This window comes from Panthera onca, chromosome D2, assembly GCF_046562875.1.
Source record: "Panthera onca isolate mPanOnc1 chromosome D2, mPanOnc1 haplotype 2, whole genome shotgun sequence".
Classification (NCBI taxonomy): Eukaryota; Metazoa; Chordata; class Mammalia; order Carnivora; family Felidae; genus Panthera; species Panthera onca.
In genome coordinates this window covers 65,131,425-65,158,894 of record NC_138349.1, presented here as the reverse complement: position 1 = coordinate 65,158,894, position 27,470 = coordinate 65,131,425, and the positions used below count along the sequence as shown (strand labels likewise).

Sequence of the window (27,470 nt, the reverse complement as noted above, 5' to 3'; positions counted from 1 at the left end):
CATCCATCCATTCATCCATTTATCTACCCATACATCCATTCATTTATTTTTGGACTAGGTAATACACTCACATGGTTCAAACTTCCAAAGACACAAAAGTCTCCCTTCCCACCTCTGTGCCCCAGGCACTCCTTCTCCTCCAGGCACAGTGTTTCTTGCATCTCCCTTCAGGGTACTTTATGTATTTACAAGCAAATGTTCTTAACCTTTTCATCTGAAAAAATACTTTAGTCAGCTTGGGCTGTCACAACCAAATACCATAAACTGGATAACTTACACAAAGAAGTCTATTTCCTCACAGTTCTGGAGACTGGAAGTCTGAGATCAAGGTTGCCCGCATGGTGGGTTCTGATGAGGCTTCTGAGCTTGTAGATGGCATCTTCTTGCTGTGTCCATGCAAGGGGGAGACAGAATGACCCAGCTCTCTGTTTTCTCTTCTTAAGAGCACTAATCCCATAGTGAGGGTTTCACCCTCAAGATCTCATTTAAACCTAATTATTTCCCAATGGCCCCATTTCTAAATACTATCACATTAAGGGGGAGGGTTTCAATATATGAATTTGGGGCAGAGGGAGAGATAATTCACTCTACAGCAATGTTTATTTCTAAAAATAAAACAAAACAAACATATGCAGTGCCAACAGATCTTTTTTTTTTTTTTTTCCTAAATGGAGTTTATCAAAATATAAATATGAAATTTTTAGGAGCACATGCCTTTTCATCCTATCCTCTTCTGTTCTTTTTTCACAGCATGTCAAGAATGGTTCTGAAATAGTTCTGTACCTCTCCTGTGCAGCCCCTTACAACAGTATTCAGGGCTCTTCAAGATTCTGACTCCAAACTCCCTTCTTTGCTTAACACCTGAGGACCCCCTGCACCCTACAATGGCGGCACCCTGAATTATCTGAGCTGACTTTCAGTGCTTTCCTCATGGAATTTCCTCTGCTTGGAAGCCCCACCCCCACAATTCTTTCTCCAACGTTTATTCAAATATCCCTTCCTCTGTTCGAATTCATAATCTCCCCCTCTATGTTCTCATTTCACTTTATAGCATAAATTACAGCATAAGTGCCAGAACACAATTCTAAGTAATTATGTGTTCTCCCACCCCCACCACCTAGAGCAGGAATTGTATCTGATTAATTTTGTGTCTGGAAAGTACTTTAGAGACACTGAATACAATTTGGCCCAAATAATTAATAAACTGTATTTGCTGAGATGATAGCATGAATTTACAATACCCCCTGAAAATTTAAAAACAAAGATAATTGAGTTAAATTGAAAAATCTAGCATCACAGCTGTGGAAGCTTGTGGTCTTCTTTATGCTGAATGTAAAACGGATATAATGAATTACCAGCTGTTTTTAGATGCTATAAAATGAATGCTTTGCTGAGGCTTCCCAGAAACATATATATGTATATGTATATGTATATATATACTCTCATTAAAATCAGTACCCTGAACTGGCAGAGAACAGTCTTCTTCTCTAAAGCTTTCTCTGGGGTAGTCAGTCTTCATTTAGAATGTGAGTTTGGGATTTTAAAAGTAAGTTTTAAAAGTTCTTAGGTTCAGGCAGAGATTTCACAACCCTCTACCTCCACTGTGAATCCCAAATGCTCTGCCACCTAGGAGCATAACATCGTCAAGGCCGTGCATTAGTACCACAAATAGTGCCAGATGACACAAACTGCTCACTGTGTAAAAGGGTACTAAACACTTAAATTAAATGCATGTGATATACTACCTCTGTTCTTTACCCTAATCTGGTGCTGTTGCTGCTGCTGCTTTTTTTTTTTTTTTTTTTTTTAATATGGAACATGTCATCCTTACCCAGGGGCCATGCTAATATTCTCTGTGTCATTCCAATTTTAGTAAATGTGGTATCTATAAGAGCATCTAATTGGGGTCTTATTTTTTTTAAGTTTATTTATTTGTTTTTGAGAGAGAGCATGAGCATGCAGGGCAGAGAGAGAGAGAGAGAGACAGAGAATCTCAAGCAGGCTTCTTGCTGCCAGCGTAGAGCCTGACCTGATGGTTGAACTCACATACCCTAAGATCATGACCTGAGTTGAAATCAAGAGTCTAACGTTCAACCAACTGAGCCACCCAGGCACCCCATAATCTGAGTCTTCTAATACATATTTGTAGAGTTCATGGTAGTCACTCTTTCTTCTACATCCCATTAAGGGTAGGCCAAAGAGAAATTCTTACTAAGGGACTCTTATTATTCCTAGTTCTATTTTACTCATATTTTCTTAAAGACTTAAAGAAAGTTCAAGTGCAGAAATTTCTCTTAAGAATATGGTGGGGGGCAATGAAAGAGAAAGTTTTGGATACTGGATTATTTAAAGTATAATTTAGATCTTTTTTTTTTCCTTTCATGGAATTGTGAATTTTTGTGTTTTAAAAAATCAACTAAAATTCTGATGTGAAAATATTTTAAAATTAAAAATGTAAAATTTTGTTTCTAACTTAAAACTTTTTAATTTTAAATTTTTTTTTTTTTTTAAGTTTTATCTATTTATTTTGAGAGAGACAGGGAGCAAGAGGGGGAGGGGCAGAGAGAGAGGGGGACAGAGGATCCAAAATCGGGCTTTGTGCTGACCGCAGAGAGCCCATGCAGGGCTCGAACTCACCAAGCCTAAGTCAGACCCTTAACTGACTGAGCCACCCAGGAGCCCCTGTTTTTAATTTTTAAATAAATGCAATCTTTAATAAAACACTAAACATTTTAGAAAGTGAATATATCTGTATATATATCTGTGTGTGTGTATATATACATATATACATATATGCACACATACATATATATACGTATATCCATATATCCATATATGTATATGTATGTATGCATGTGTGAAATGTGCTCCTCCTTTGGCCTAGCTGGAAAATCACCGACTTAGAAAAACATAAATATACGCTAGCTTTAAGTATTAGAAGTGAAAGTTATGGAATCTAAATGTATATGTAGTATCACTTTGAGTGCAAAAAGTTTTATTTTTGCCAATACTGGAAGGGGAAGTACCCGACCCAGGGTGAACGGTAGATTTCCGACGACTAGAAACAGTAGGACGACACTCTTCGGGGCTGAATGAAAGCGCCTGCGCTAAGACTCAGTTGGCGCCCGCCCTCCTGCTTTTTCTCCAGCCGCCCTTTCCATTTTTTTTCGCGCTTTAGCCACCCGGGAAGGCCCGCCCAAGCGTGGCTGGGCTCCGATTGGCTCCTTTGAAAGTCTACGGGCTATCTGATTGGTGGGCCCCGGACCCTTTAGCGCGGTGAGTTTGAAACAGTTTGCACTTAACTCCAAAGCTGGCTCTTGGAAGTTGAGGTGAGAGCGACGCTGACGTGGTAGCTGCTGCCGCTTTCGTCGTGGGATAATAAGCCGGGTAGAGTTGCTGAGGTCAGGGTCATGCCTACGGGGTGTCTGCTCGGCGGGGGTCGGCTCGGAGGCCCCCGAGAAGGAGTGCTGAGGAACCGGGTGGTATTAGGAGGCCGGGCTGGGCAGCGGGGCTCTGCGCGGGGCCAGGCAGGGCCTGTGGAGACTAGGCCGGGCCTCCACTCGGCTCCGGGCCTGGCCCCGGCTTTCCAGGAAGGTTCGCGGGAGCCCAGACCCAGCGGACGTACACCGGGGAGGGCTGGGGCTGCCCTGGCCTCGGAGTTGCAGTCAGGGGTCGCGGTCGGCTGTTCCGGAAAAATGCCGCCGACCTGGCTGAGGAGGCTTTCGGGTCTTGGTTGAAGCCAAACCCTTGCATTGGTTCGACGTCGCGGAGTGCCAGGCTCCGTCTTAGGCCCTGCGGCTCCGGCCTGTCCCCTGTGCGCCCTGCTCTAGCCTTCGGGGGCGGAAGGCCAGACGGCTCCGGGGCCAGATACCCACGCCGGTTCCCAAACCCAGGCCGTCCCGGAACACCGAACTAACCTGTGGGCCTTCTCGGGCTTGCCTCCGTACCCAGGGCCCTTGTGCACCCAAGGCGTTCAAAAACACTTGGCCGAGGCTTAGAGCCAGAGGGGATTTGGATATTTTTCGTTTTAATTTTATGCTTGGTGGCTGTTACGTACAGTGCAAATTGGAAAGCTAAGAAATGCGTAGAGATAGATACAAATATGTATGTATTAGTATTTTTATTTAATACTAGAGTTGGTCATGTGCACGTCCCGCTTCCTTTAAAGACCTGGAGGTCTCTGGCTAGGAGATGAAGCCATTGGCATTTTACGTCCTGCTGCTAGTACGCAGCCCCAGGAGACATTCAAAAGGCATTTTAAAGTGACATCCTTTATTTTAAACTGTTACAAACAGGAAAATGGAGGGAGGGTAATTAAACCCAACTTTGAAATTGAAGTTTTAGCCATTTGTTCAAAGAGACCTCAAAGTCTTATTGTTCATTAGGCATATTAAATCTGGATATTGTAGAAAAAGGCAATTATCCTAATTATTGCTATTTTGTAACATTAAAATAAAAAGTATTTAATTTTTAATTAAGTTTAATTTAATGATAATTTAATATCATGACAATGTAGTGCAATTTTTTGTTCATTTAAAAAGATTTGTCTCTACCTCTGGGATAATTTTGCAGATGAATGTGAGAAATAGAACTTAAGTGTCACTCAGAGTCACCTTTACATATATGATCTTATCAGTGAGGAGAGGAGTGTGTTAAGAAATCAAGGGAATTATGATTTGGGCTTCTGAAGTTATGTTTCATCAGCAAACTTCTCAGCTGTGGACGTTTTGAGTGTCTTGTCAGCATTTTAGCAGACATTAAAACAGTCTTGCTAATGGGTGAGCAGTATGGCCACATTAGCTCCCTACTGGTGTCTTTTTTTTTTTTTTTTTTTTTTTAAGATTTTTAAGTAATCTCTGCACCCTGTGTGTGTGTGTGTGTGTGCGCGTGCGCATGTGCGTGTGAGTGAAATGTGCTCTTTCCAACATGAGACTGGAACTCACAACCCTGAGATTAAGAATTGTACACTCTTCTGACTGAGCCAGCTGTGCGTCCTGCTACTTGTGTCTTTAAAAACTGTTTCTTGGGGCGCCTGGGTGGCTCAGTTGGTTAAGTATCCGACTTTGGCTCAGGTTATGATCTAGCGGTTGGTGAGTTCAAGCCCTTTGTGGGGCTCTGTGCTGACAGCTCAGAGCCTGGAGCCTACTTTGGATTCTGTGTCTCCCCTCTCTCTCTGCCCCTCTTCCACTCATGCTCTCTCTCTGTCTCTCAAAAACTGAATAAATGTTAAAAAAAAAAAAAAATGTTTCTTTTGAATTCTCTTCAAAAAAATATGAAGCGATACAAATTCAGTCAAATATTATTTAAGGAAATGTTTGGGTGTATAACTAGCACACATTGGTGCTTCTTAGAAGTGTTATGTAAAGAGAACATACTTTTGTTTTTTGTTTGGGGTGTATAGATAAGTTTGTGTCTAAATTTGCATGTTAATTTGTTTGGAAGAAGCAAATACTACACTGGTTAAGATACACAAATACTTCTGATGTTTTAAGAGCCAAGAAAGGTGGGAAAATCTTAATTGCAGAAGTCCTTTCCTTTATAAGTGTTTTGGTTTTTTTAATGTTTATTTATTTTTGAGAGTGAGAGCACACAGGCAAATATGTGTGGGAGGGGCAGAGAGAGAGGGAGACAGAATCCCAAGCAGGCTCTTTGCTGTCAGCAAGCACTGAAACTGCCCTGGGGCTCAACTCAGTAACCGAGATATGACCTGAGCCGAAGTTGGACACTTAACCGACTGAGCAACCCAGGTGCCCCTGTAAGTGTTGTTTTAACGTAACTAATATTAATGGGAAATTAATACTGTACTAGAGACTGTGGAAAATGCTTTACACATTGTATCTCATTACAAACTTTAAACCACCTTTGGAGTTATAGTGGCAGGTGATCATGTGATCAAATTAGTTTTTCCTCTCATTCTAGGATCTACCGTATCTACGATTAACTATGGAAGACTATACCAAAATAGAGAAAATCGGAGAAGGTGAGTGTTTTTAATACCCAAGTTTTAAAAAAGGATTTTGTAATGCTTATAACATCTGTGACATAAAGACCTGTAAATATTAAAATCAAATCTTTATGGTATCCTGTGCTAATGTGCATTAATTATATGTTCTTTACATGGTAACTTAAACACAAAAATGTTCATATCCAAGAGAACTGAAATTATTCTGATATGATTACCTGGCAACCCTCTTCCCCCCAGTTATCTTAAATATGAAACACTTAAAGCAGTATTTGTAATTTGAGAAGACTGTTGATAATTTGTATGTGTGTTGGGAAAGGTTAGGGCAGTAGAATTAGGTTTAACAGTGTACTTTTAATCTCCTACAATTGTTTTTAAGGTAAATATTTTTACCTAAACTTTCTAAGCTGCTACAATAGGCTATTAAGCCAATTTAAATAAGTTTTCTATATAGTTTCCCAGAATTAAATGATCTGTCTTGTTTACATGTTTAAGCAATTCTAAACCAATAGCTCTTATGTATAATTATTCATTCCCTTTCTGTAGTACTTTCATTAAAGTTTTTAAAGAATGTTTATATGGCATAAGTGATGGGTAAAAATATCCCTTTGCCTTTTTCCCCCCAACATAAAATCTAACTTTCTTTTATTTATTTTTTAATTTTTAAAGTTTATTTATTTATTTTTGAGAGAGAAGGATAGAGAACATGTGAGTGAGGGAGAGGCATGAGGGAGAGAGAATCCCAAACAGGCTCTGCTCGGCCAGCATCAAAGCCCTATGCAGGCTTGAACCCATAAACCCTGAGATCATGACCTGAGCTAAAATCAAGAGTCAGATGCTTAACTGACTGAGCCATTCAGGCACCCCAAGAGCATCTAAGTTTCTATATAAAAGTCTTGGTATTAACATTCTAAACTCTATAGGAATAAATGGTACAACTTATACTATTAGAGCCTAATTTATGTAGGGTTTGTTTTTTGTTTTTTTAATTTTTTTTTATTTTTGAGAGCATGAGCAGGGGAGGGGTAGAAAGAGGGAGAGAGAATCCCAAGCAGGCTCTGCTCTGGTACAACTCGGGGCTCAATTCCAGGAACCGTGAGAAAATGCACAACCTGAGCTGAAATCAAAGGTCAGATGCTCAACTGACATAGGCACCCCTATGTATGTAGATTCTGTTTCAGGGATGTTTCTGACTAGTGTATTGTTAGTGTTCTCCAAAACTATACTTGTACAAGGAGTACTACTAAAAAGCCAAGGGCAGAATACTAAAAAGAATTTGGTAAGATACTAATGATATGTTTGGGTGGTGGTTGGGTTAGAAATCGATTCTTGTTCTTAACTTACAAATGTTAGATGATTTTTTAAAAAAATCACTTAGATACTTTATTAACACCTGGTCAACTAAGCTAGTCTTGTTTCTGAGTTAAAAATAGTTTTGATTAACAGACTTAATGTTTTCTGCTTTGAGTTTTTCTTAAGTCTTAGAGAATTTAATGAGTTCTGATTTTTAGTTTGGAATAAAAAGAAACATTCTTTTTGTGTAAATGTGTTTTTCTTTGAAACTCTGGAACTCCTAACATGCAAGAGACTGCAGATTTGACTCTTGAGGAAGGTACTGTAATTGCTACTACAAATAGTGGTTCAGAGCATAACCTGAAATGTAGTCTATTTACTGGAGTTACAAGCCTCCCCAATTCTTCTACATGATACCTCCTCATATGCCTTGTTCTTTGACCTCTGGACCTTTGGCAATGGCAATTCTTTCAATTTGTTTTCCTTAATATCCTTTTTCTTTGCTACACTGTAAGTAAGCTTTGTGAGGTTTGGGATTTTGTCTTGTTCACAGCTGTTTGAACAGTGCCTGGCAGTAGTGTCCAGCACTATTGGATGTAGTCAAATATTTGATAATAACATCAGTTTCCCTTAGTGTTTTTTCCTGTTTCTTCTTCTGGCTTGTATTGTTTTGACTACTCCAGTGCCTGGCAGTTTTAGATTATGTGGTGGACATTTTTTTTTTTCTTAAATTTTTTTTTCTAATGTTTATTTATTTTTCAGAGAGACAGAGACAGAATGTGAGTGGGTTAGGGGAAGAGAGAGAGGGAGACACAGAGTCTGACGCAGGCTCCAGGCTCTGAGCTGTCAGCACAGAGCCCGATGTGGGGCTTGAACTCAACGAGCTGTGAGATCATGACCTGAGCTGAAGTTGGACGCTCAACTGACTGAGCCACCCTGGCACCCCTTTGGTGGACATTGTTTTTGAAAAAATAAATTGTACAAATAATTTAAGGCCTAGACGATATCTTTCACACAGTATTTTCTTTTGCTTTTTGCCAGATACCTGGTCAAATTTTAACATTATAGTACTGATTTGAAAAGTTAAATTTCTTTCCCTCAACTTTTTATTTTATTTCCAAACATACAGAGAAGTTGAAAGATAAATTTAATGAACCTGTAATACATTTTACCAAGATGTTAGTTTTGTCACATTTACTTTATTATCTGTGTTTTAGCATATTGTTTTTCTGTTGACCAGTGTAAAGTAAGTTGTAGTGGTGTGCTTTACTTTTTATTTTTTTTAATTTAAATCCAAGTTCGTTAACATAGTGTAATAATAATTTGAGGAATAGAATTTACTGATTCATCACTTACATTTAACACCCTCTGTTCATCCCAATAAGTGTCTTCCTTAATGCCCCTCACCCCTTTAGCCCTTCTCCCACCCAACACTCCACCAGCAACCCTCAGTTTGTTCTCTGTATTTAAGAGTCTCTTGAGATTTGCCCCCCTCTCTGTTTTTGTCTTATTTTTTCTTTCCTTCCCTTATGTTCATCTGTTTTGTATCTTAAATTCTACATGAGTGAAATCCTGATATTTGTCTTTGACTGACTTCACTTAGTATAATATACTCTAGTTCCATCCACATTGTTGCAAATGGCAATCTTTCATTCTTTCTCATTGCCGAATAATATTTCGTTGTACATATGTATACCACATCTTCTTTATCCATTCGTCAGTCGATGGACATTTGGGTTGTTTTCATACTTTGGCTATTGTTGATAGTGCTGCTATAAACATTGGGGTGCATGTGCCCCTTCAAATCAACATTTTTGTATCCTTTGGATGAATACCAAGTAGCACAATTGCTGGGTTGAGGGGTAGTTCTATTTTTGACTTTTGAGGAACCTCCATACTGTTTTCCAGGGTGGCTGCAGATATGTCTTACTTCTAATACTTCTACATGTATCTTCTGAAGATCTAGTCAGTGTTCTGCATTTCATTTAGTGATTGATATCTCCTTAATCTTTTCTAACTTAGAATAGTTCCCCTACCTTTTCTATCTTGACACGTTGAGTTTTTTTTATTAAATTTTTTTTTTATGTTTTATTTATTTTTGACAGAGAGAGAGAGACAGAGCATGAGCGGGGGAGGGTCAGAGAGAGAGGGAGACACAGAATCCGAAGCAGGCTCCAGGCTCTGAGCTGTCAGCACAGAGCCCCACGCGGGGCTTGAACTCATAGACCGCTAGATGATGACCTTAGCCAAAGTCGGATGCTCAACCGACTGAGCCACCCAGGCGCCCTGATACTTTGAGTTTTTGACAACCTGATTCATTTCTTAAATATAGACTTTTCTTATTTCAGTTATTACAAAGACATTTTCTGGTTTCTTCTAAATTACAAAGATCTGAGTGTTGTCACTTTAGTTTTTGAACTCTATCATGAGAAAACATCTTTTTGGATCATGGTAGCTATATCCATGATGTGGGACCTAACTTGGTCTTTATTCACTCAATAAACATGTGTCAAATAAAGGTTTTGTGCTTAGCATTTAGAGTCTCCGTAACTTTGACTATAACATTTTTAAAAATTTAGTAATGTTTAATTCATTTCAGAGTACATACCATGCATGCATCTTATAAATAATTTTTGGTAATTGCCTAGTAGAATCATTCTGGTCTGTTTAACTAGAGCTCTGTACCAGTAGTTATGAGGGGTAATGGCTCAAAAAGAGAAAGAAGAGAACCATAGAGCACTTGTGATTTCTAAAATTAGGTAAATACTAAGTGTTGGCTATAAGTTAATTAATTGTTATGAGTAAATTTTAGACCTCGATGAGGTTGTACACTTGAAGGAAAGAAAGAATATTAGGGGGGAAAAATTTAGTCCTGAATTTACCATTAACTGCTTGTACTATATTTATGCAAGTGATGATTTTTCCCGAGTCTGCTTTCACAGTGTGCCAGGTGATTGTGCTTCTGACTTAACTACTTTTGTGTTTTTTGATGCAAGTATGATTTATACCCAAAAAATGGACAGATTTTAAGTGTACAGAAAGTTACCAATTTTTAAAGATGGTTGTAAAGATCCATAAAATTGAGGTTTTTAAAATCTGGAATGACTTTGGTTGTCCAAGAGTCACAGTTAATCCAGATTTAATCAAAATAATGTGAAATGGCTCTTTAGTCAAATTCTGTGTTTAAAATGACACCAGTATTTAGGAAGACCCACTATTGTATAGAATTAAAAAAAATTTTTTTTTGGATGTTTATTTTTGAAAGAGACAGCATGAGTGGGGGAGGGGCACGTACACACACACACACACACACACACACACACACACACACACACAGAATCTGAAGCAGGCTTCAGGCTCTGAGCCATCAGCACAGAGCCTGACATGGGGCTTGAACTCACGAACCATGAGATCATGACCTGAGCCTAAGTCAGTTAACTGAACCACCCAGGCACCCCTAGAATTTCTCTTTAAAACAAAATTAGGGGATCCTGGCTGGCTCACTTGGTAAAGTATGCAACTTTGGATCTCAGGGTTATGAGTTCAGGCCCTATGTTGGGTGTTGAGATTACTCAAAAATAAAATCTTAAAACAAAATTAGAACAAAGTTTATATAACATCAGTTTGCCACTCACCAAACCATCTCTAATAATCTAATTAAGCCAGTAGATAATTTGATAGTAGTTCTTAGCCTTTTTAAAAACATTGCTACCTTTGGAGAAACTGGTAAAAACTATAATAGATCTCTTTAGAAAAATGTACTCTAATCACTTTTGAAGTTATACTGATGTTACAGAAGAATAAGGTATTCAGTAAAATTTTATGTATAGTCAAGCAGTTCAGGATCTCCCTAAATTTTCCAATTCCAGTTTAAAGATTGTAGGGGCGCCTGGGTGGCGCAGTCGGTTAAGCGTCCGACTTCAGCCAGGTCACGATCTCGCGGTCCGTGAGTTCGAGCCCCGCGTCAGGCTCTGGGCTGATGGCTCGGAGCCTGGAGCCTGTTTCCGATTCTGTGTCTCCCTCTCTCTCTGCCCCTCCCCCGTTCATGCTCTGTCTCTCTCTGTCCCAAAAATAAATTAAGAACGTTGAAAAAAAAAAAAATTTAAAGATTGTATTTATTTAAGATTTTATTTATTTATTTTACTTTGAAAATTTTTTTTTAATGTTTATTTTTGAGAGACAGCATGAGCAGGGAAGGGGCAGAAAGAGTGGGTGACACAGAATCCAAAACAAGCTCCAGGTTCTGAGCTGTCAGCACAGACCTCAACTTGGGGCTTGGACTCGCAAACTGCGAGATCATGACCTGTGCCAAAATCGAATCCCTAACTGAGCCACCCAGGTGCCCCTGTTTATTTTAATTTTAAGTAGGCTTCACGCCCATCATGGGGCTTGACCTCATGACCCTGAGATCAAGAGTCACATGTTTCACCTACTGAGACAGGCACCCCTCCCACTCCGGTTTTAAAACGCACTAAATCTGGGGACTAAATGTGTCCTGTATATGAACTTTTTGAATCAACTAATCTGCCTCCCTTAATATTGCCACTTCTGTCCTCTGTATCCACCCTTCTCCTGCCCAAGATCCCGTATATTGACATTGTTACTCCTTATCTGAAGCCTATATATCCAAATCAGTGTTCTTGTTAACTTCAGAATGGGTGGGAGGCTTTCCTACTATATAGTAGATATTGTGAACTTTAATAGATTTTATAAATATATATTTTGTAATGTTTGTTTATCTTTGAGAGACTAAAAGCATGAGCAGTGGAAGGGCAGAGAGAGCGGGAGACAGAGGATCTGAAGCAGGCCCTGTGCTGATAGCAGAGAGCTTGATGCTGGGCTTGAACTCATGAACCTTGAGATTATGACCTGAGCCAAAGTCAGATGCTTAAACCGACTAAGCCACCCAGGTGCTCCATATTTAATAAATATTTAATAAAATATTTTAGCCCCATTCTTTTTTAGATAAGGGTTGAGTATGTATTTGATATGCATAAAGCAGTCTATACAAAGTTTTCTGAAAGTGTCACAGTGACTCCTGTTAATAATTCCTCAGCCCAAATCCTCACCCTGTATTTTATGCCTGCTTTATTGTTAGATTGGATATTTGAAAAGAGATAAATTTCGATCTGCAAAGGATCCGTTTTCTTCTCTAAAATGTGCTGGGAAATTACTTGTTATTTAAATGTATGGGAAAATTGTGATGACTACATGAACTTTATTTCTAAACTATAGATGTGATAGGTTGTAGTTACCCGCAATTTCTTTTTGGAAGTGATGAGAGTATCATCATGAGTATGATACTTCCTAGCTGGTCACAGTAGACATTTCTATCACATGACATTTTACAAGATGAGTCATTTTGTAAAATGTTAGTTTGTGGAGGGTGTCGTATAGTAGACATTTACTTTGTCTATTTCAGGTACCTATGGAGTTGTGTATAAGGGTAGACACAAAACTACAGGTCAAGTGGTAGCCATGAAGAAAATCAGACTAGAAAGTGAAGAGGAAGGGGTTCCTAGTACCGCAATTCGGGAAATTTCTCTATTAAAAGAACTTCGTCATCCAAATATAGTCAGGTATGGTATATTTGAATTTAAGCCATTTTCCGCATACTATTTCAAGTGTGAATTTCAACGTAGAAATTTTTACATTTGTTTAATATCTGGTCTAATTGCTGAGCAGAAGAGAACCCTACTATTTTTGTTAATTGGGGGTGCCAGGCATAGGTAAATGGGCTGTTAAAACAGGAGCAGGGTGATAAGAGATTAGTATTGGGAGCTGAAAACTCAAGGTAAACCAGCCAAGGGAGAAAAAAGTCCTTTTTCACAGACCTTTATCACCTATACCAGTCTGAGCTTTGGTCCTTGAAGACCTCTTAATCAGAGTCCTAAGACAGGTAGTTCTGTCAGATGAAAAAGAAAAGTGTTTTTCTTTCTTTTAACTATTTGGATTGGTATTGGCGGGGAGGGAGGGTGTTTCCTAACAGGCCAAGTTACGGTTAAATTGCATTTTTCTGGGGTTGGAGATAATGAGCAACTGTTAAGGGTTCCTAATAAATTTTAAAATTTATTTCTGTAATTCACTTCAGTGAAAAAACAAACTCTGAGCAACAAGTAGTCAACCTAGAAATGTTCTTTTGTAATAGAAGTGGTTTGACAGTTAGTACCTTCTGTATAATGTTACTTAATTTTCAGTTGCTGCCCTGAGAGTCCTTTCTCAAATTCTAGTTTAGAACTAAGGTTTTCATTACTAGGGAAGCTACCATCTCTTCTTTCCCAAAACAGTATGTACTTTTTGTTGTTACAGAAAATTTCTTAAAGCTTCACTTTCTGTGATAGCCACTGTTAAGTTTATGGAAGCTTTATTTTGTGAGAGGTCAAAAATGTTTCGTAGATATTTTTTTCCATATAATTGTTTTGTTCTTCAGTCTTCAAGATGTGCTTATGCAAGATTCCAGGTTATATCTCATCTTTGAATTCCTTTCCATGGATCTCAAGAAATACTTAGATTCCATCCCTCCTGGTCAGTTCATGGAATCTTCACTTGTTAAGGTAAAAAGCTTACTTAAGTTTATTAGTATTTATCCATTGTGAGTGTAAAGTGTCTATTCTGTAGAAGTTCCTGTGTTTTGGGGGAATATCCTTGGAAAGAGTGTTAGGAAATAGAACTAGGAAGATTTTTTTTCCACAGTCTATAGGTTAGATTGTTACCCCTTTTATTACTAGATACTGCTTCTAGTTGTAGAGTGAAAAGTTGTGCCTGAGACAACAAAACCAGTAGGTATGTATTCCATTGTTGGAAGCTAGGATGTTTTGGTCTTTATTTGAGGGTCAGATATGTGTGAAACAATGTAACAAAAGCTTGGGGTAAGGTAATGATGGCAAGTGGTTTTATTTTATTCTGGTTTTGAATGTTTTGGTTAATTTACAATAGACATTTCTATATTATAAATGTATAATTTCTAAATTATAAATGTATAATTTTTTTAAAAGCACTGAAGTGTATATGTGGATATGTCTTATCTTTACACTAACTCTACCAAACCACTTCTCAGAGGTAGGTACCCATTGTTAGTTTTTTAATAGTCTTACAGACACTTGCATGTCAACTTTGTGTACATACATACGCTGTTTTACAAAACTGTAAAACCCTTTTTCTGTGAAACATTCAACATATAGCCTTGCCTGTTTACCTAAATGTTTGATCTGATTATTTAAACCAGTTCCATACTAATAAACATTGAAATTGTTTTCCAGCTTGGTGATTCATGCTCTTAGGAACAATGCTGCAGTGAATCCTTATGTATATTGATCTTCATTTGCAATTTTATAGGATAAGTTCTTATAACTTGAATCAATGAGTTGAAGATGTTTATTTACATTTAAAATCATGATAGTGCCTGTTGCCCTCCAAAGACTTGTAGCAGTTTACTCATTGTGGTGGGTAACAGTTACTGTTTTAGTACCTAGCTTTATCAATCTTTTAAATATTTTATCAGTCCATCATGTGAAAAAGGCAAATATTTTGTATCTCATTTAATAATTTTTCATTTTTTAGCCTTTTTATAAACATCTTCATTGATGTTTCTGTTAGGATATTTTTTCACTGGTCTCTAAGGTCCTTTTTGCTAACATGTTGATAATACTCCCTTTATTCCTTTTTTCTTTTGTTGTTTTGACTTGTTAATGGCATATACCATTAATAATTTTTATCATATATTTAACAGTCTTATACATAACTTTTGGACTTTAGCTTATATGTCTTTCAAACATCGTGTATGCTAGAACAATACTTGACAATATTTTTTAGTAGGTTGCCACACCTCCCTTTTGTTTGTGTTAAACTGTGTGGATGGATCAAAGTTTTATTTTGGTATAAAGAACTAGGGATCTTAATGGTTAGCCATTTGTTCCAACAGTTGATTTTATGTATTATTTTATAATTTTGAACTTTATAAGTCAATATTGTTACTATGTATACTTCAGATTTCTGTAATATTCATGTTGCTTCAAATGACAATTACGTTGTCTTGGCAACACCTGTCTTGTATAATACTTTTCTCTGAACTAATAAATAGCATGTTATAATAATTGTCTCTATTTAAATATATAATCATAATATCCTGTTTGTTATTTCTTTTGGAATCTGTGACCAGGGTTTCTAAAGAGGAAATGAATATGTAATAAGAAATAGAGATGGACAAATCTTAATAAAATTAGAGTTGCTATAAGTATATAGATAAAAGTTTACAAAACTTTCTATACAGAAAACTAATTAGGACTTAAGAATAAGAGATGAAAAAAGAATGAGAGATGAAAAATAGTAGAAGACTAAATGAGTTCATATGGATGTGTCCATAAGGTGAATATCTTAGCATATCAGTGGGCTTCTCACCCCAAATGCTGCTTGCTAGTCTCAAATGGCCTGAAAGCTTTTGTGGCAGTTAAATTGTTTACCTGCATTATAATTTCTTATATCTTTGAAACAAACCCACCAAGATTATTTAGAAAATTATTGTGTGGTACAGTTAAGTTTCTAACTTATGTTTCCTTCTTCCAGAGTTACTTGTACCAAATTCTACAAGGGATTGTGTTTTGCCACTCCAGAAGAGTTTTGCACAGAGACTTAAAACCTCAAAATCTATTGATTGATGACAAAGGAACAATTAAATTGGCTGATTTTGGCCTCGCCAGAGCTTTTGGAATACCTATTAGAGTATATACACATGAGGTATGTAGAATAGTGGTTTTTGTGTTTTAGAGTATGTGTGATTGCTGGATTGTTTTCTGTATTTGTTTTTTAAGTCAAGAAAGAAATAATAAAGGTTTCCATTGTGCAGGATTAATTTATTGCCTCTCAGCTCCAAACTCACCCTTCACTGCATGTTATGTGAAAATCTAACTCAGACCTTTAAATATTATTTCTTTGCCAGTAGGTGTGATGTCAGTGGATGGTGTTGGAGAGGCACTGCAGGAGGAAGGGGTTATCCTTGCTACAGTTCTAGAAATTATTTCTTATTAGTCAGTCTCTTTATTCTAACCCTCTCTTAGTTTAGAATCTTTCTTAGTAAATCTTACCCATGCAAATCGCCTGTGTGTTTTTTTGTCTCCTGCTTGGATCCTCTGGTACACAAATTGGTTAAAAGACAGGTTTTTTTTACCTAAGGGTTACTGTTTCAGGTACATTTAGAAGCTACTATAACGGTTTTCAGTGTTAATACAGATGACATGGCATTTCATTTGTTATTTCTGGAGAGAAAGGGAATATTGAATTGTATAATAGAGAGCTTCTGGAAAACTGTCTTCTGTGGGGTTGTCTATCCCTGAGCCCAAAGACTATCTTCAAATCAAAACTTAGAACAGTGTTCATTTGGTTAGATGTCTTGGCTTCTTTTTATCATCGCTTTTTATTATTTTTCCCATAGCTGTATAAATAAAGATTATTTGGTTCCCATTGGCTTAAACAGATGCTTAAGTTAGAGATGATATTTTTGCCGTGACAAATTATAGATAGTAAAATAATAGATTACCCCTAGACCACTGTTATTTGACTTATGTTTTTATTTTTTTAAGTTTATTTTGAGAGAAAGCACAAGCAAGTGCTGGTGGAGTAGGGGCAGAGAGAGGGAGAGAATTCCAAGCAGGCTCCATACCGGGCTTGAGCTCATGCATAAACTGAGATCATGACCTGAGCAGAAATCAAGAGTTAGACGTTTAGCTGACTGAGCCACCCAGGAGTCCCTGACTTAACATTGTTAGCATGTAAGCAGTATTCATTCATTTGTACGGTGCCACACTGAATTTATTATCAATTGCCTTTTTGGTTTTTTTGAAAAGTGAATGCTATCTTGACTTTTTTTTTATCCTTTTCCTCTAATGATTTGAAAAGCAAGAAAAGAGTTGGTATGTTTGTATAGTGTTTTTTAACCTAATGAATAGAACTTAGGAATGAAATATTTATCTTCCATTTAGTATATTGTGTATAGTTAATTGACTTTCAAACAATATTATCAGAGGAATTAATGGAACTTTCTAAAGGATAGTCCTACTGAAATATAAATGTTTATATTTAGGTATTTAATGCATTTTTTAAATTTAATATTTAATTAAATTTTTTAAATGTATTTATTTAAAGGTATTTTTATTCAGTGTAAAAATTTGCTTTGTAATAGGTAGTGACACTCTGGTATAGATCTCCAGAAGTACTGCTGGGGTCAGCTCGCTACTCAACTCCAGTTGACATTTGGAGTATAGGCACTATATTTGCAGAATTAGCAACTAAGAAACCACTTTTCCATGGGGATTCAGAAATTGATCAACTCTTCAGAATTTTCAGGTATTTTTGCCTTATATTTAAGCTTTTAAGAAGTTTTCAGATGAAATAATAATAAGGCAACATGTATAACAATAAGATTATATGTATGCTTTAATAATTTTTTTGTTTTTCTCTGGCTTTTAGAGCTTTGGGCACCCCCAATAATGAAGTGTGGCCAGAAGTGGAATCTTTACAGGACTATAAGAATACATTTCCCAAGTGGAAACCAGGAAGTCTGGCATCCCATGTCAAAAACTTGGATGAAAATGGCTTGGATCTGCTCTCGGTAAGAAGACCCTTTATACTGGGGCGCCTGGGTGGCGCAGTCGGTTAAGCGTCCGACTTCAGCCAGGTCACGATCTCGCGGTCCGTGAGTTCGAGCCCCGCGTCAGGCTCTGGGCTGATGGCTCGGAGCCTGGAGCCTGTTTCCGATTCTGTGTCTCCCTCTCTCTCTGCCCCTCCCCCGTTCATGCTCTGTCTCTCTCTGTCCCAAAAATAAATAAAAAACGTTGAAAAAAAAAATTAAAAAAAGAAAAAAAAAAGAAGACCCTTTATACTGATTTCAACATTATTGATTCTGAATGTACTCAATTCCTTTCTTTTACCTGGGAAATAGAAAGCCAATATATATTGTGCTAGGCACATAGCTATTATGACTGTTAATGTTTATTATGTTACTAGCTTCATTTTAGATACCAAGAAACATTAGTGGTTTTGAGAGGAGGATTCAGCATTAGATGTTATTTGTTTGTTTTTTTAATCTTACATAGCGAAGATGCTCTGTGAAGGCAAGGCCAGGGTTAGTACACCTTTATTTAAGTTGCTGGTGTGTAATGGCCCTCCCTTCTAACTTTTTGTCCCGGTGTGTACTACTTTTTAGTTTATCCGAGACATAGGTTTTTCCTTATTGCTTGATATTTTTAGTTATTAAAGCCATTTACTGCATGAACTCTCATTTCTTACTTTGTGCCTTATTTCTACATCAGAAAGGTTAGGAGGAGTAATGTAATTCTTATAAATCCATGGGGCATGTCTGACTTTTCATTTCACCTCAGGTCATGACCCCAGGATCCTTGGGATCAAGTCCCTCATAGGGCTCTGCACTGAGCATGGAGCCTGCTTGAGATTATCTCTTTCCCTCTGTTCCTTTTCCCTGCTCTCTCTCTCTCTCTCTCAGTCTCTCTCTCAAAAAAAAAAAAAAAAAGTATTAACAAACTATAAAAAAAAATTGCATTTACTACTACATTGCCACTCTCAACTAATAGTTGTTTTCTTTAAAAATAGGGCCAAAAAAATCTATTAGGATAAAAAAGAAATTGTCCTAGGCCTGCTTTAGGAAAATTGTTTTTTAGAACAGTATTTAAATATTGAGCTTTTCTCTCAACAATAGCCAAATTATGGAAAGAGCCTAAATGTCCATCAACTGATGAATGGATAAAGAAATTGTGGTTTATATACACAATGGAGTACTACGTGGCAATGAGAAAGAATGAAATATGGCCCTTTGTAGCAACGTGGATGGAGCTGGAGAGTGTTATACTAAGTGAAATAAGCCATACAGAGAAAGACAGATACCACATGTTTTCACTCTTATGTGGATCCTGAGAAACTTAACAGGAACCCATGGGGGAGGGGAAGGAAAAAAATAAAAGGTTAGAGTGGGAGAGAGCCAAAGCATGAGACTCTTAAAAACTGAGAACAAACTGAGGGCTGATGGGGGGGTGCGAGGGAGGGGAGGGTGGGTGATGGGTATTGAAGAGGGCATCTTTTTGGGATGAGCACTGGGTGTTGTATGGAAACCAATTTGACAATAAATTTCATATATTTAAAAAAAATAAAAATAAAAAATAACAAAAATATTGAGCTTTTATTTGTTTATTTTTTTAAAAGTTTATTTATTTTGAGAGAGAGTGCACGTGGCGGGGGCGGGGGGGGGGCGGGCAGAGAGAGAATCCCAAGCAGGCTCTGCACTGTCAGTGCAAAGCCCTACCCAGGGCTTGATCTTATAAACCTTGAGATCATGACCTGAGCTGAAATCAAGAGTCAGGCGCTTAGCTGACTGAGCCACTCAAGCGCCTCTAAATATCGAACTTTTGTTTATTTTTTTTTAAGTACATTTAGTTTGAGAGAGACAGCACAAGTGAGGGAGGGTCAGAGAGAAGGGAGGGAGCAAGAATCCCAAGCAGGCCCTGCACCAGTGGTGCAGAACTCCACAGAGCCCGACACAGAGCTTGAACCCACAAACTGTAGTACAGACCCCTACACGGAGCTCATACCCACGAGCTGTGAGATCATGACCTGAGCTGAAGTCAGACACTTAACTAACTGAGCCACCCAGATGCCCCCTAAATCTTAAGCTTTTAGATGGAACTAATTTTTATGAATCTTGGCTAATGTAATATTGTGATATTATCCTGTAAATCTTCTAATTGGTCTTTGGGCTCCTTTCAGAATTTATAAATCATTATGCCTCTAAATTCAGCTCAGATTTCCAAATTGCTTACAGTGAAATCCCAAGTCCTTTACCTGTCATTCAGATATTTTATGTATCAATATTATTGATTTGACTTAGAAGGCCTTTCAGATCTGTCTTTTTAGCTTTTGTAATTCTTGAACACAAAGAATTTCACTTCAGTCAATGAAACTCAAATACTGTAAATCATGATTCCTTAGTCTAGCTAGTATTGACATCTTGGACTGGATCATTTTTTGTTAATGGGATCGGTCCTGTACACTCTAAGATATTTAACAACATTCCAGTCCTTTGCCCTATACCTGCCTGTAGCATGTTCCTCTCAGTTGTGACAATTGCCAAATGCCAGACATTGCCAAATGTTCACTGAGGGGCAGAATCTCACCCAGATGAGAACCACTACTGTAAAACATCAGACTTGGTTTCACATTTAAGCTTTACCACTGCTTAGCTTTATGAATTGCTGGGGCAAGCCGCTTAACCTCTGAGCCTCAGTGTCCTCATTGTAAAATGGGACCAATACTTACCTTTGTTGTGAGGATTGTGTAACACGGTATGTGTCAAGCACTTAATATAGTGCTAAATATGTAATAGCAGCTCAAAGGGTAACTAGATAGTAAAAGTATGTCTGGTTTGCTTATTGATTTGATTTTCTTTAAGATTAATGTTTCTTAAAGATGAAATTTAAGATCAGCATTAAACTTTATGCAGTCTTTTCTGGTTATGTGTAAATTAAGTTTAATACTAGATTGACCATCATTCATTTAGTCTCTCATTTTAACTATGTTTATAACACATTGTGCTCTGGTTTTGTTTTTATTTGGAACTTGATGGAAGCTACATTAGAAACCACTATAGCTAATTGCCACCATTTCAAGAATGTTGTAAATAACTCAGATGGCCATTTAATTCTCAAAGTAAATATAGTTAACTAGATATCTTTCTTAAATTTATGTCCTGGTTTTAAAACTATCTCTATCTCACTAAGAATGCTTGTGTCTTAAAGCATAATTTATAGCAGAAAGAGGTTATTGAGGTATCTACGATTTAAGGAATAAGAGCTAGAGGGTGAAGTATGGAGGATTGAGACATTTATGTGGTATGGTACTGAACTAATGGAAATGTTCATGTAGTAGTAATTTTTATTAAAATTATTAGCTTATGGCTTATTGGTAGAAAAATTAAAGCTTTATTTTTTTATGGTTCATTTCTTAAATCAAAACCTTTTTTCTTTTTTATCTTCCCGCCCCCCCCTCCAGAAAATGTTGGTCTATGATCCTGCCAAACGAATTTCTGGCAAAATGGCACTGAATCATCCATATTTTAATGATTTGGACAATCAGATTAAGAAGATGTAGCTTTCTGAGCATTTCCACGTATCAAAAACAGATAGTTATATTTTTACTGTTAACTTTGTCTATTTTTTGTTTTGTGTTTTTCTTTCTTTGTCGTAAACTTAAGCTGTACTTCATCTTCTGATTTCAAAACTGTAACTTAAAAATGTAAATATTGTTCTATATGAATTTAAATATAATAATTCTGTATATGTTTATAGATCTCACTGTAACAACTATATGTTACCATAATAAAAGTATAAATCTAGTACTGATGTCAGGAATTGGAAAAATTTTGAGTTAGCTTAAATCATCTCAAATCTTTAGAGTCTGGTTTTCCTGTAGTTGGAACCACCAAAATTTAGGAAAGTGTGCTAAGTTCAAAGTTCATAAAGCTTTGAAGTGTTTTTATGCTCTGTTTAAATTTTTGTCTGTTTCTTGCCAAGTGGTAACCGTACAACCTGCCTAAAGATGAGTATTTTTCTGCTGTTATTTCAATTTGTGACCTAAATGTTCAAGCATTCAGAATGAGAAAACTATTGAGATTTGAGAAATGATGCTAAATTTATAGAGGTTTTCAGTAACCTATAAAACTAACATTAGAGCATGCCAAAGTTTGCTAGGTTTTACAGTCAAAGATCAAGGGCTGCTCACAGCAGGGAAGAACAGTTTAGAAAATTTATGAACTAGCCTATTTTTAGGTAGGTTACGAAAGCTGTCTAAGTGAATTCTTATGCCTTGGTCAGAGGTAATAACTAGACAAAGGAGCTGCTCATCTTGGCTTTCAAGTCTGACTTACAGTCAGTCTGCAGTAAGAGAGTGCAGAACCTAGGGATGGAAGTCATTTGGGGTCACATTGTTAAGAGTTAAGATTTCACGGTGGGAATTTGGTAAATGAAAGGTCACACAAAAGATTTAATTAAGATGCTGAAATGACATCCCCTTAGGCTTGAGTTTTCTTACTTATAAAGTGAAGTGTTGAACTGCATCAGTTTTTCAAATTGTGGATTGCAACTCTATAGTAGTTCACAACTTTCCCTCCTCGCCATGTAGAATAGAAACTCAGCCCATCTTATGAGTAAATATTTCTTGGTACTTCTGTCTCAGTAATGTCTAGATACATAAGGGTTACAAATGGTTGGGGCTTTGTGGATTTCGTAGAAGCAGCAGGCAACCTCACTGATGCATGGAGTCTAATTGTTTGAAAAGTCAATAAGTCATCAATTTAGAACCTACATTGTGAACCAGGGAAACGAGATGGTAGAACAGTGTGTGTGATCAATTGCTATAATGAGTGTCCTACTTTTTTGTGTAGGGCTGTGTAAAGTGTTTATGTCAGCTTCAGTAGCTGGGTGAAAGCTACTGAATTGGGTCCTCCCTCATCTCATAAATATTTTAAATTGGCTTGTGCTCTTTTGCTTCTGATTAATTTTAAAATGGAACATGTCTCTAGGTCAGTAGTTCTTAAGTCTGTTGTACACTAGAAACACCTGAGACTAATTCTAGTCCTACTCTTGAGCAGTTCTGAAGTTGAAAACTGGGAAATGTATCCCAGGAAACTTTGTTCAGAAGTTCCCCAGGCTGATTCTGATGCAGCCCGTTACCATCAGTTAGTGGTGAGTTTAATGACATCTAGTTTTCATTGTCTTAAAACTTCATGGCATTATGTAGTATCTTTAACTTGTTCTATTTCTGTTTCAGTCTATACTTTTTCATGACGGACAGGAGATAGCTATATATTTTGTCACCAATGTAAGACTTCCATATACTTGAGCATAGCACTGTGACAATTGCCCTATGTTAGCATTGTCCGTAGTCTTTGCCGTAGGGTTTTTTTTTTTTTAAGTTTAAATATACAAGCAATAATGATGCAGAGATTAATACATAATGTACAATAAAATCTTGGTAATTTACATGGGGACATGGCATATATATAAATTGTTTTTTTAAAAAATGGAATTTGACCCTAAACCTTCCATTGTCTTTGTGGAGAAAAGTGAATGGTATAAAGATTCCAGGCTTTAGAGCCAGAGAGATTAGGGCTTGCCATTTCTGTGTCCTTGAACAAGTCACCCAGTGTCTCTGAGTCTGTTAACTCATACAGTGGAGATCATAGGATTTATTATTTATGTAAATATATGTAATATATTTATATAACTATATAAATAGGATTGTAGGGTGGTTGTCAGGATAGAGATAGGGTTGCCAAGCATCCTGCATATATAGGACATGTCCATTTTTGCCTGTATATTGCCGTGTCCATTTAGGATGCCCTGAATGTCTTTTTTTCAATCTATTACAAAAAACTGGGCAGTTCTGTTTTTCTGCCACAGTAACTGGTGCTTAAATCCATTAAAAAGCAACCCTAGATGGGAGAGTGTATAGGTGAAGTTCTAGCACATGGTAATTTCTTTGCACGCTTAGCAGTTTTTTTTCATGTTCCCTCTATTGTTTTCTCCTTTACTAAAGTGCAAGTCCAGTGAGGGCAGCGGCCATGTCTTACCCTTTCGTTGTCCAGCTCTTGGTCTAGTACTTGAAGCATTAGACACGATTCTTTAAGTTTGCCTAAAGGTGGTGGTACCTCACCTTCGGTAATTGAACATGTGAGCAGGCACTGTGCTTTACATATGTTCCTCTTTCTTCATGGCAACCTTGGAACGGGCATTGATGTTACAGATGATAAAACTAAGATCTGAGAACCTGCCGAAGTAACCTTCCAGGGGTCAGAAGCCTAGTAAATGCCAGAGCAAGGAAGGATCTGGGGCTTTTGACTTCCCCTGTTCTCTTTGCATGGCCTCATGTTGGTTCCCAAGATCAATCCATAACGAATGTATTTATTTAGTTTCAAAAGCTTAAGAGGAAAGAATTGCAGAAGGTAGGCAAATAACTAAAGCCAAGGCAGCCCAGATGCCAAGGAGCACCAAGCTCACGGTTGTCAAAAACAATACCGCAGGCTTGCAGATCACTCATTAACAGATTATCAGAAACCTCTATCTCAAGATTGAAAGGACCAAGGTCACCAAAGTAAGGTTCAGTTTTAAGTCCAGTCCATTCTCCTATTTTTGGTAGCAATACCCTCTTTTATTAGGGGAGCCCCACTACTGCCTGTGGTCCTACTGGGGTTCTTAATTCTGGCTCTCCATTCTGTTCTTAAGGATGACCCGGATGCAATCAGTTACAGTATACAATACCACAGTAGCAGTAATTGGTTCAAGGACTGGGCAAATGAACTAAGACACATCAGGATCCTTTTTTGCTATAGGAACCTTGAGAGAATGAAGCCCTCTTTCCGCTGATATTGTCAACCTGGGAGAACATGACTGGGAGCCTGAGCCATCTCCCCCTCACCCCTCTGCCCCACCCCCAACTCTGGAGCTCCCTGAGTGGAGAAAGTGGTAGATTCCTGGGACCAGGATGTCCCTGGTTCTGGTCTTGGCCCTGGTTCCTGCAGTGCTGCTTTAAAATTGTCTGAGCTACCCAGTGTTCCTTGTAGGTGTAAGGGATTGTGGGTTTTGTTTTGATTTTGCTTGATCTGGTTTGAGTTGAGGTTCTGTTATTTAAACCTCAGAGTCCTGACTAATGCAGCTATCGATACCAACACAAAACTGGATGAATAATTTTAAAGGAGCCCTCGATTTAAGCACCCTTGTAGTTAGAAATGTTTATGTAATTAAATATCTTCTTGAAAAGCTCTTTATTGCTCATAATCAGTTTTCACTGCAGCTTCTAGTACTGGTTGGGTGGAATGGTACTGATATTCAATGTATGCCTTTCAAAGAACCTATAAACTTTGGGGAAATGTTTATATTATGGGTACCTACCAGTCAGGAGTAGAAATCTGTAAGATCTACTTTTCTACAAGGAATCATTCTTTTCCTTGAGATAGGATGTCAAAACCATTCTGTACTTCTCTGTTACGGAAATCATACAATAACAAAAGCAGAATGTATTTAGAAAATTTATTTGCTAATGGGTATTAGTAGTTCTTTATATTTGCAAAGAGCTTTATAGTAATTAAGTAGCATATGTTATTTCAGTAGACAGAAGCTTCCTATACTATAAAAGTGCCCTGAACTATAAAACCACAAGAATAATTGAACCATAACACATTCTTTATAATACAGAGAGAAAAGATACATTTCCCAGCTGAACATAGCAATTTGTCTCAATGGTTCTGGTATTATGACAAACATATTTATGTGCAAGAAAATATAAATGTGTTCGTCATGAAGTGTGTTCACTGCTTCACGAATCCAAATGGGAAGCAGAGCATTTGCTCCATCTTAAATCTTGCTAGAATTTGAACATAGTTTTAGAAGTGCATTTTGGCTTCTTGTTTGAAATACTTCTCATGCACAAGCACTAATGGAAAAATGGCTCAGAACATGAAAAGATTGCAAGTTCCCAGGTAAGCAGAGAACATTTTTTGGCCTGTCAGCATCCATCTAAAACCGCAAGAAGTAGATGACAAATGCAATGTGAATTGTATGTTGGGAGCTCTTAATTAGCTATGCGTCTAGAAGGTCATAGCAGCTTGGATAAGCCTAAAGAACAAACATCTTCCCTTCCATGCCCCAAATTTTGGCATTCACTGTGTGACCCCACCCACTTTCAGCAATAAATCATATTAACTAGTTTAGTGAAATAAAAAAATTTCAGAATTGGGGCGCCTGGGTGGCTCAGTCGGTTAAGCGTCTGACTTCAGCTCAGGTCACGATCTCGGGGTCCGTGAATTCGAGACCCGCATCGGGCTCTGGGCTGATGGCTCAGAGCCTGGAGCCTGTTTCAGATTCTGTGTCTCCCTCTCTCTGACCTTCCCCCGTTCATGCTCTGTCTCTCTCTGTCTCAAAAATAAACGTTAAAAAAAAAAATTTTTTTTTTCAGAATTGAATAGGATCTCTTGGACATCAATTTAATCCTTATTTTCCCCAAGGAGAAACCATGGTTTCCGCAATGGAGTAAGAATTAGAGTCTAGATTTTCTGATTTCCAGTTTCAAGAGATTTCTACTCTCTTTTACATTGGCTCTGACAGTGAATTTGGGTCAATAATGGAGTCAAGAAAGAAATGTATTTTAAGGATGAAATATTTAGGCAGGAGAAAACCCAAGTGGTCAGAAGAAAATAGCAGTCAGATCAGAGAAAGTTACATACATTCTCAGTTCCTAGAAACTGAAGTAGCCAACAATGTAAGTAGCACATGCAAGCCAAACACATTGTAAATGATAGGGACTGAGTGTGTTCTTTGCAAAAGCAATAGCAATTTTCATTCTCTACTCCACTTCACAGGATAATTTGGGACTTAGATGCTACAGGTATTTTTAAATAGATGGCTTTCTTAAAAATATAAAACTTTATCCAACTGCAATTTAGGTATGAGGTAAGGTCTCTGGCACTGGAATAGCTAACATACATTAGCTGATGTGTACAATAAAGGGAAAAGGCAAAGGGCTCAACTTCCATCTCTTATTTTTCAAGAGAAATATGTGTGATCATGTTTGGAATATTTCCTAACATGACCCAAAATCAGGGAATAAACAATTCAGTGTGCCTTAGTGGCAAAAAATAAAAGAATTATTCACAAGCAGAAAACTGGACTTTTGAGGATATGTTTATTTAAATCCACACAGCAACTCCTACTTTTCCTGTTATCTCCAATTATGTGATGCAACATATTTACCAGAAGAAGCACTTTTTAAAAACAGCCTTCCGGGGAGTGAATAAACAATACTATATTTGGCTAACAGCTGCTTTTGGAAAATGAGATGTCAGCAAAGCTGAATGTTGTTTAAAGAATTAAACTAATTATCCAACTACCTTTGACTTGGATCAGAGTAAATAAAGCACTTCCCTATTTGCACCGAAATGTTTTGTCTAGGATTTAAATATTAGGTATTAGATATTTTACTTCTTCCTTCTCTTGCCATGTAGAGCAAATGAATTCAAAGAGATATTCCCGTTTGATTTTGCTGCCAAAACCACTTTAGGTCATCTGGTGCTAGACAAAGTCATTGCTTCTTTGCTTATTCCCCATCCACCCTTTATTGTGTTCAGTTTAAAGCAGTGTTTATATTTACAGACACATTAAAACTC

At 37.5% G+C, this 27,470-nt stretch overlaps 1 protein-coding gene and 1 non-coding gene across 5 annotated transcripts; one reads left to right on the top strand and one right to left on the bottom strand.

Moving 5' to 3' along the window:
• Positions 1-1,790: 1,790 nt before the first annotated feature.
• LOC132685664 (U6 spliceosomal RNA) lies at positions 1,791-1,897 on the bottom strand. Its single transcript, XR_009613253.1, has one exon. It is a non-coding gene; the product is annotated as a U6 spliceosomal RNA (small nuclear RNA).
• A 1,376-nt stretch (positions 1,898-3,273) lies between these two features.
• On the top strand, positions 3,274-23,450 carry CDK1 (cyclin dependent kinase 1). 4 transcript variants are annotated; one of them, XM_060642741.3, is made up of 8 exons: positions 3,274-3,329; positions 5,920-5,980; positions 12,678-12,834; positions 13,686-13,809; positions 15,818-15,988; positions 17,430-17,593; positions 17,717-17,858; positions 21,305-23,450. In XM_060642741.3, the coding sequence occupies exons 2-8, from the start codon at positions 5,944-5,946 to the stop codon at positions 21,401-21,403; spliced, it is 894 nt and encodes a 297-aa protein (XP_060498724.1). In that variant the 5' UTR covers positions 3,274-3,329; positions 5,920-5,943; the 3' UTR covers positions 21,404-23,450. The 4 variants fall into 4 exon arrangements, with proteins under 4 accessions (XP_060498724.1, XP_060498728.1, XP_060498723.1 ...); XM_060642740.3 differs by having other exon boundaries at positions 3,284-3,401; positions 21,305-23,443; XM_060642742.3 differs by having other exon boundaries at positions 3,313-3,387.
• The last annotated feature ends 4,020 nt before the right edge of the window (positions 23,451-27,470 follow it).

Coding starts and splice junctions, on each gene's coding strand:
- CDK1 (XM_060642741.3), top strand. CDS start 5,944: ATGGAAGACTATACCAAAATAGAGAAAATCGGAGAAG. Junction 12,835..13,685: donor CGTCATCCAAATATAGTCAG/GTATGGTATATT, acceptor TTTGTTCTTCAG/TCTTCAAGATGTGCTTATGC. Junction 15,989..17,429: donor TTAGAGTATATACACATGAG/GTATGTAGAATA, acceptor GCTTTGTAATAG/GTAGTGACACTCTGGTATAG.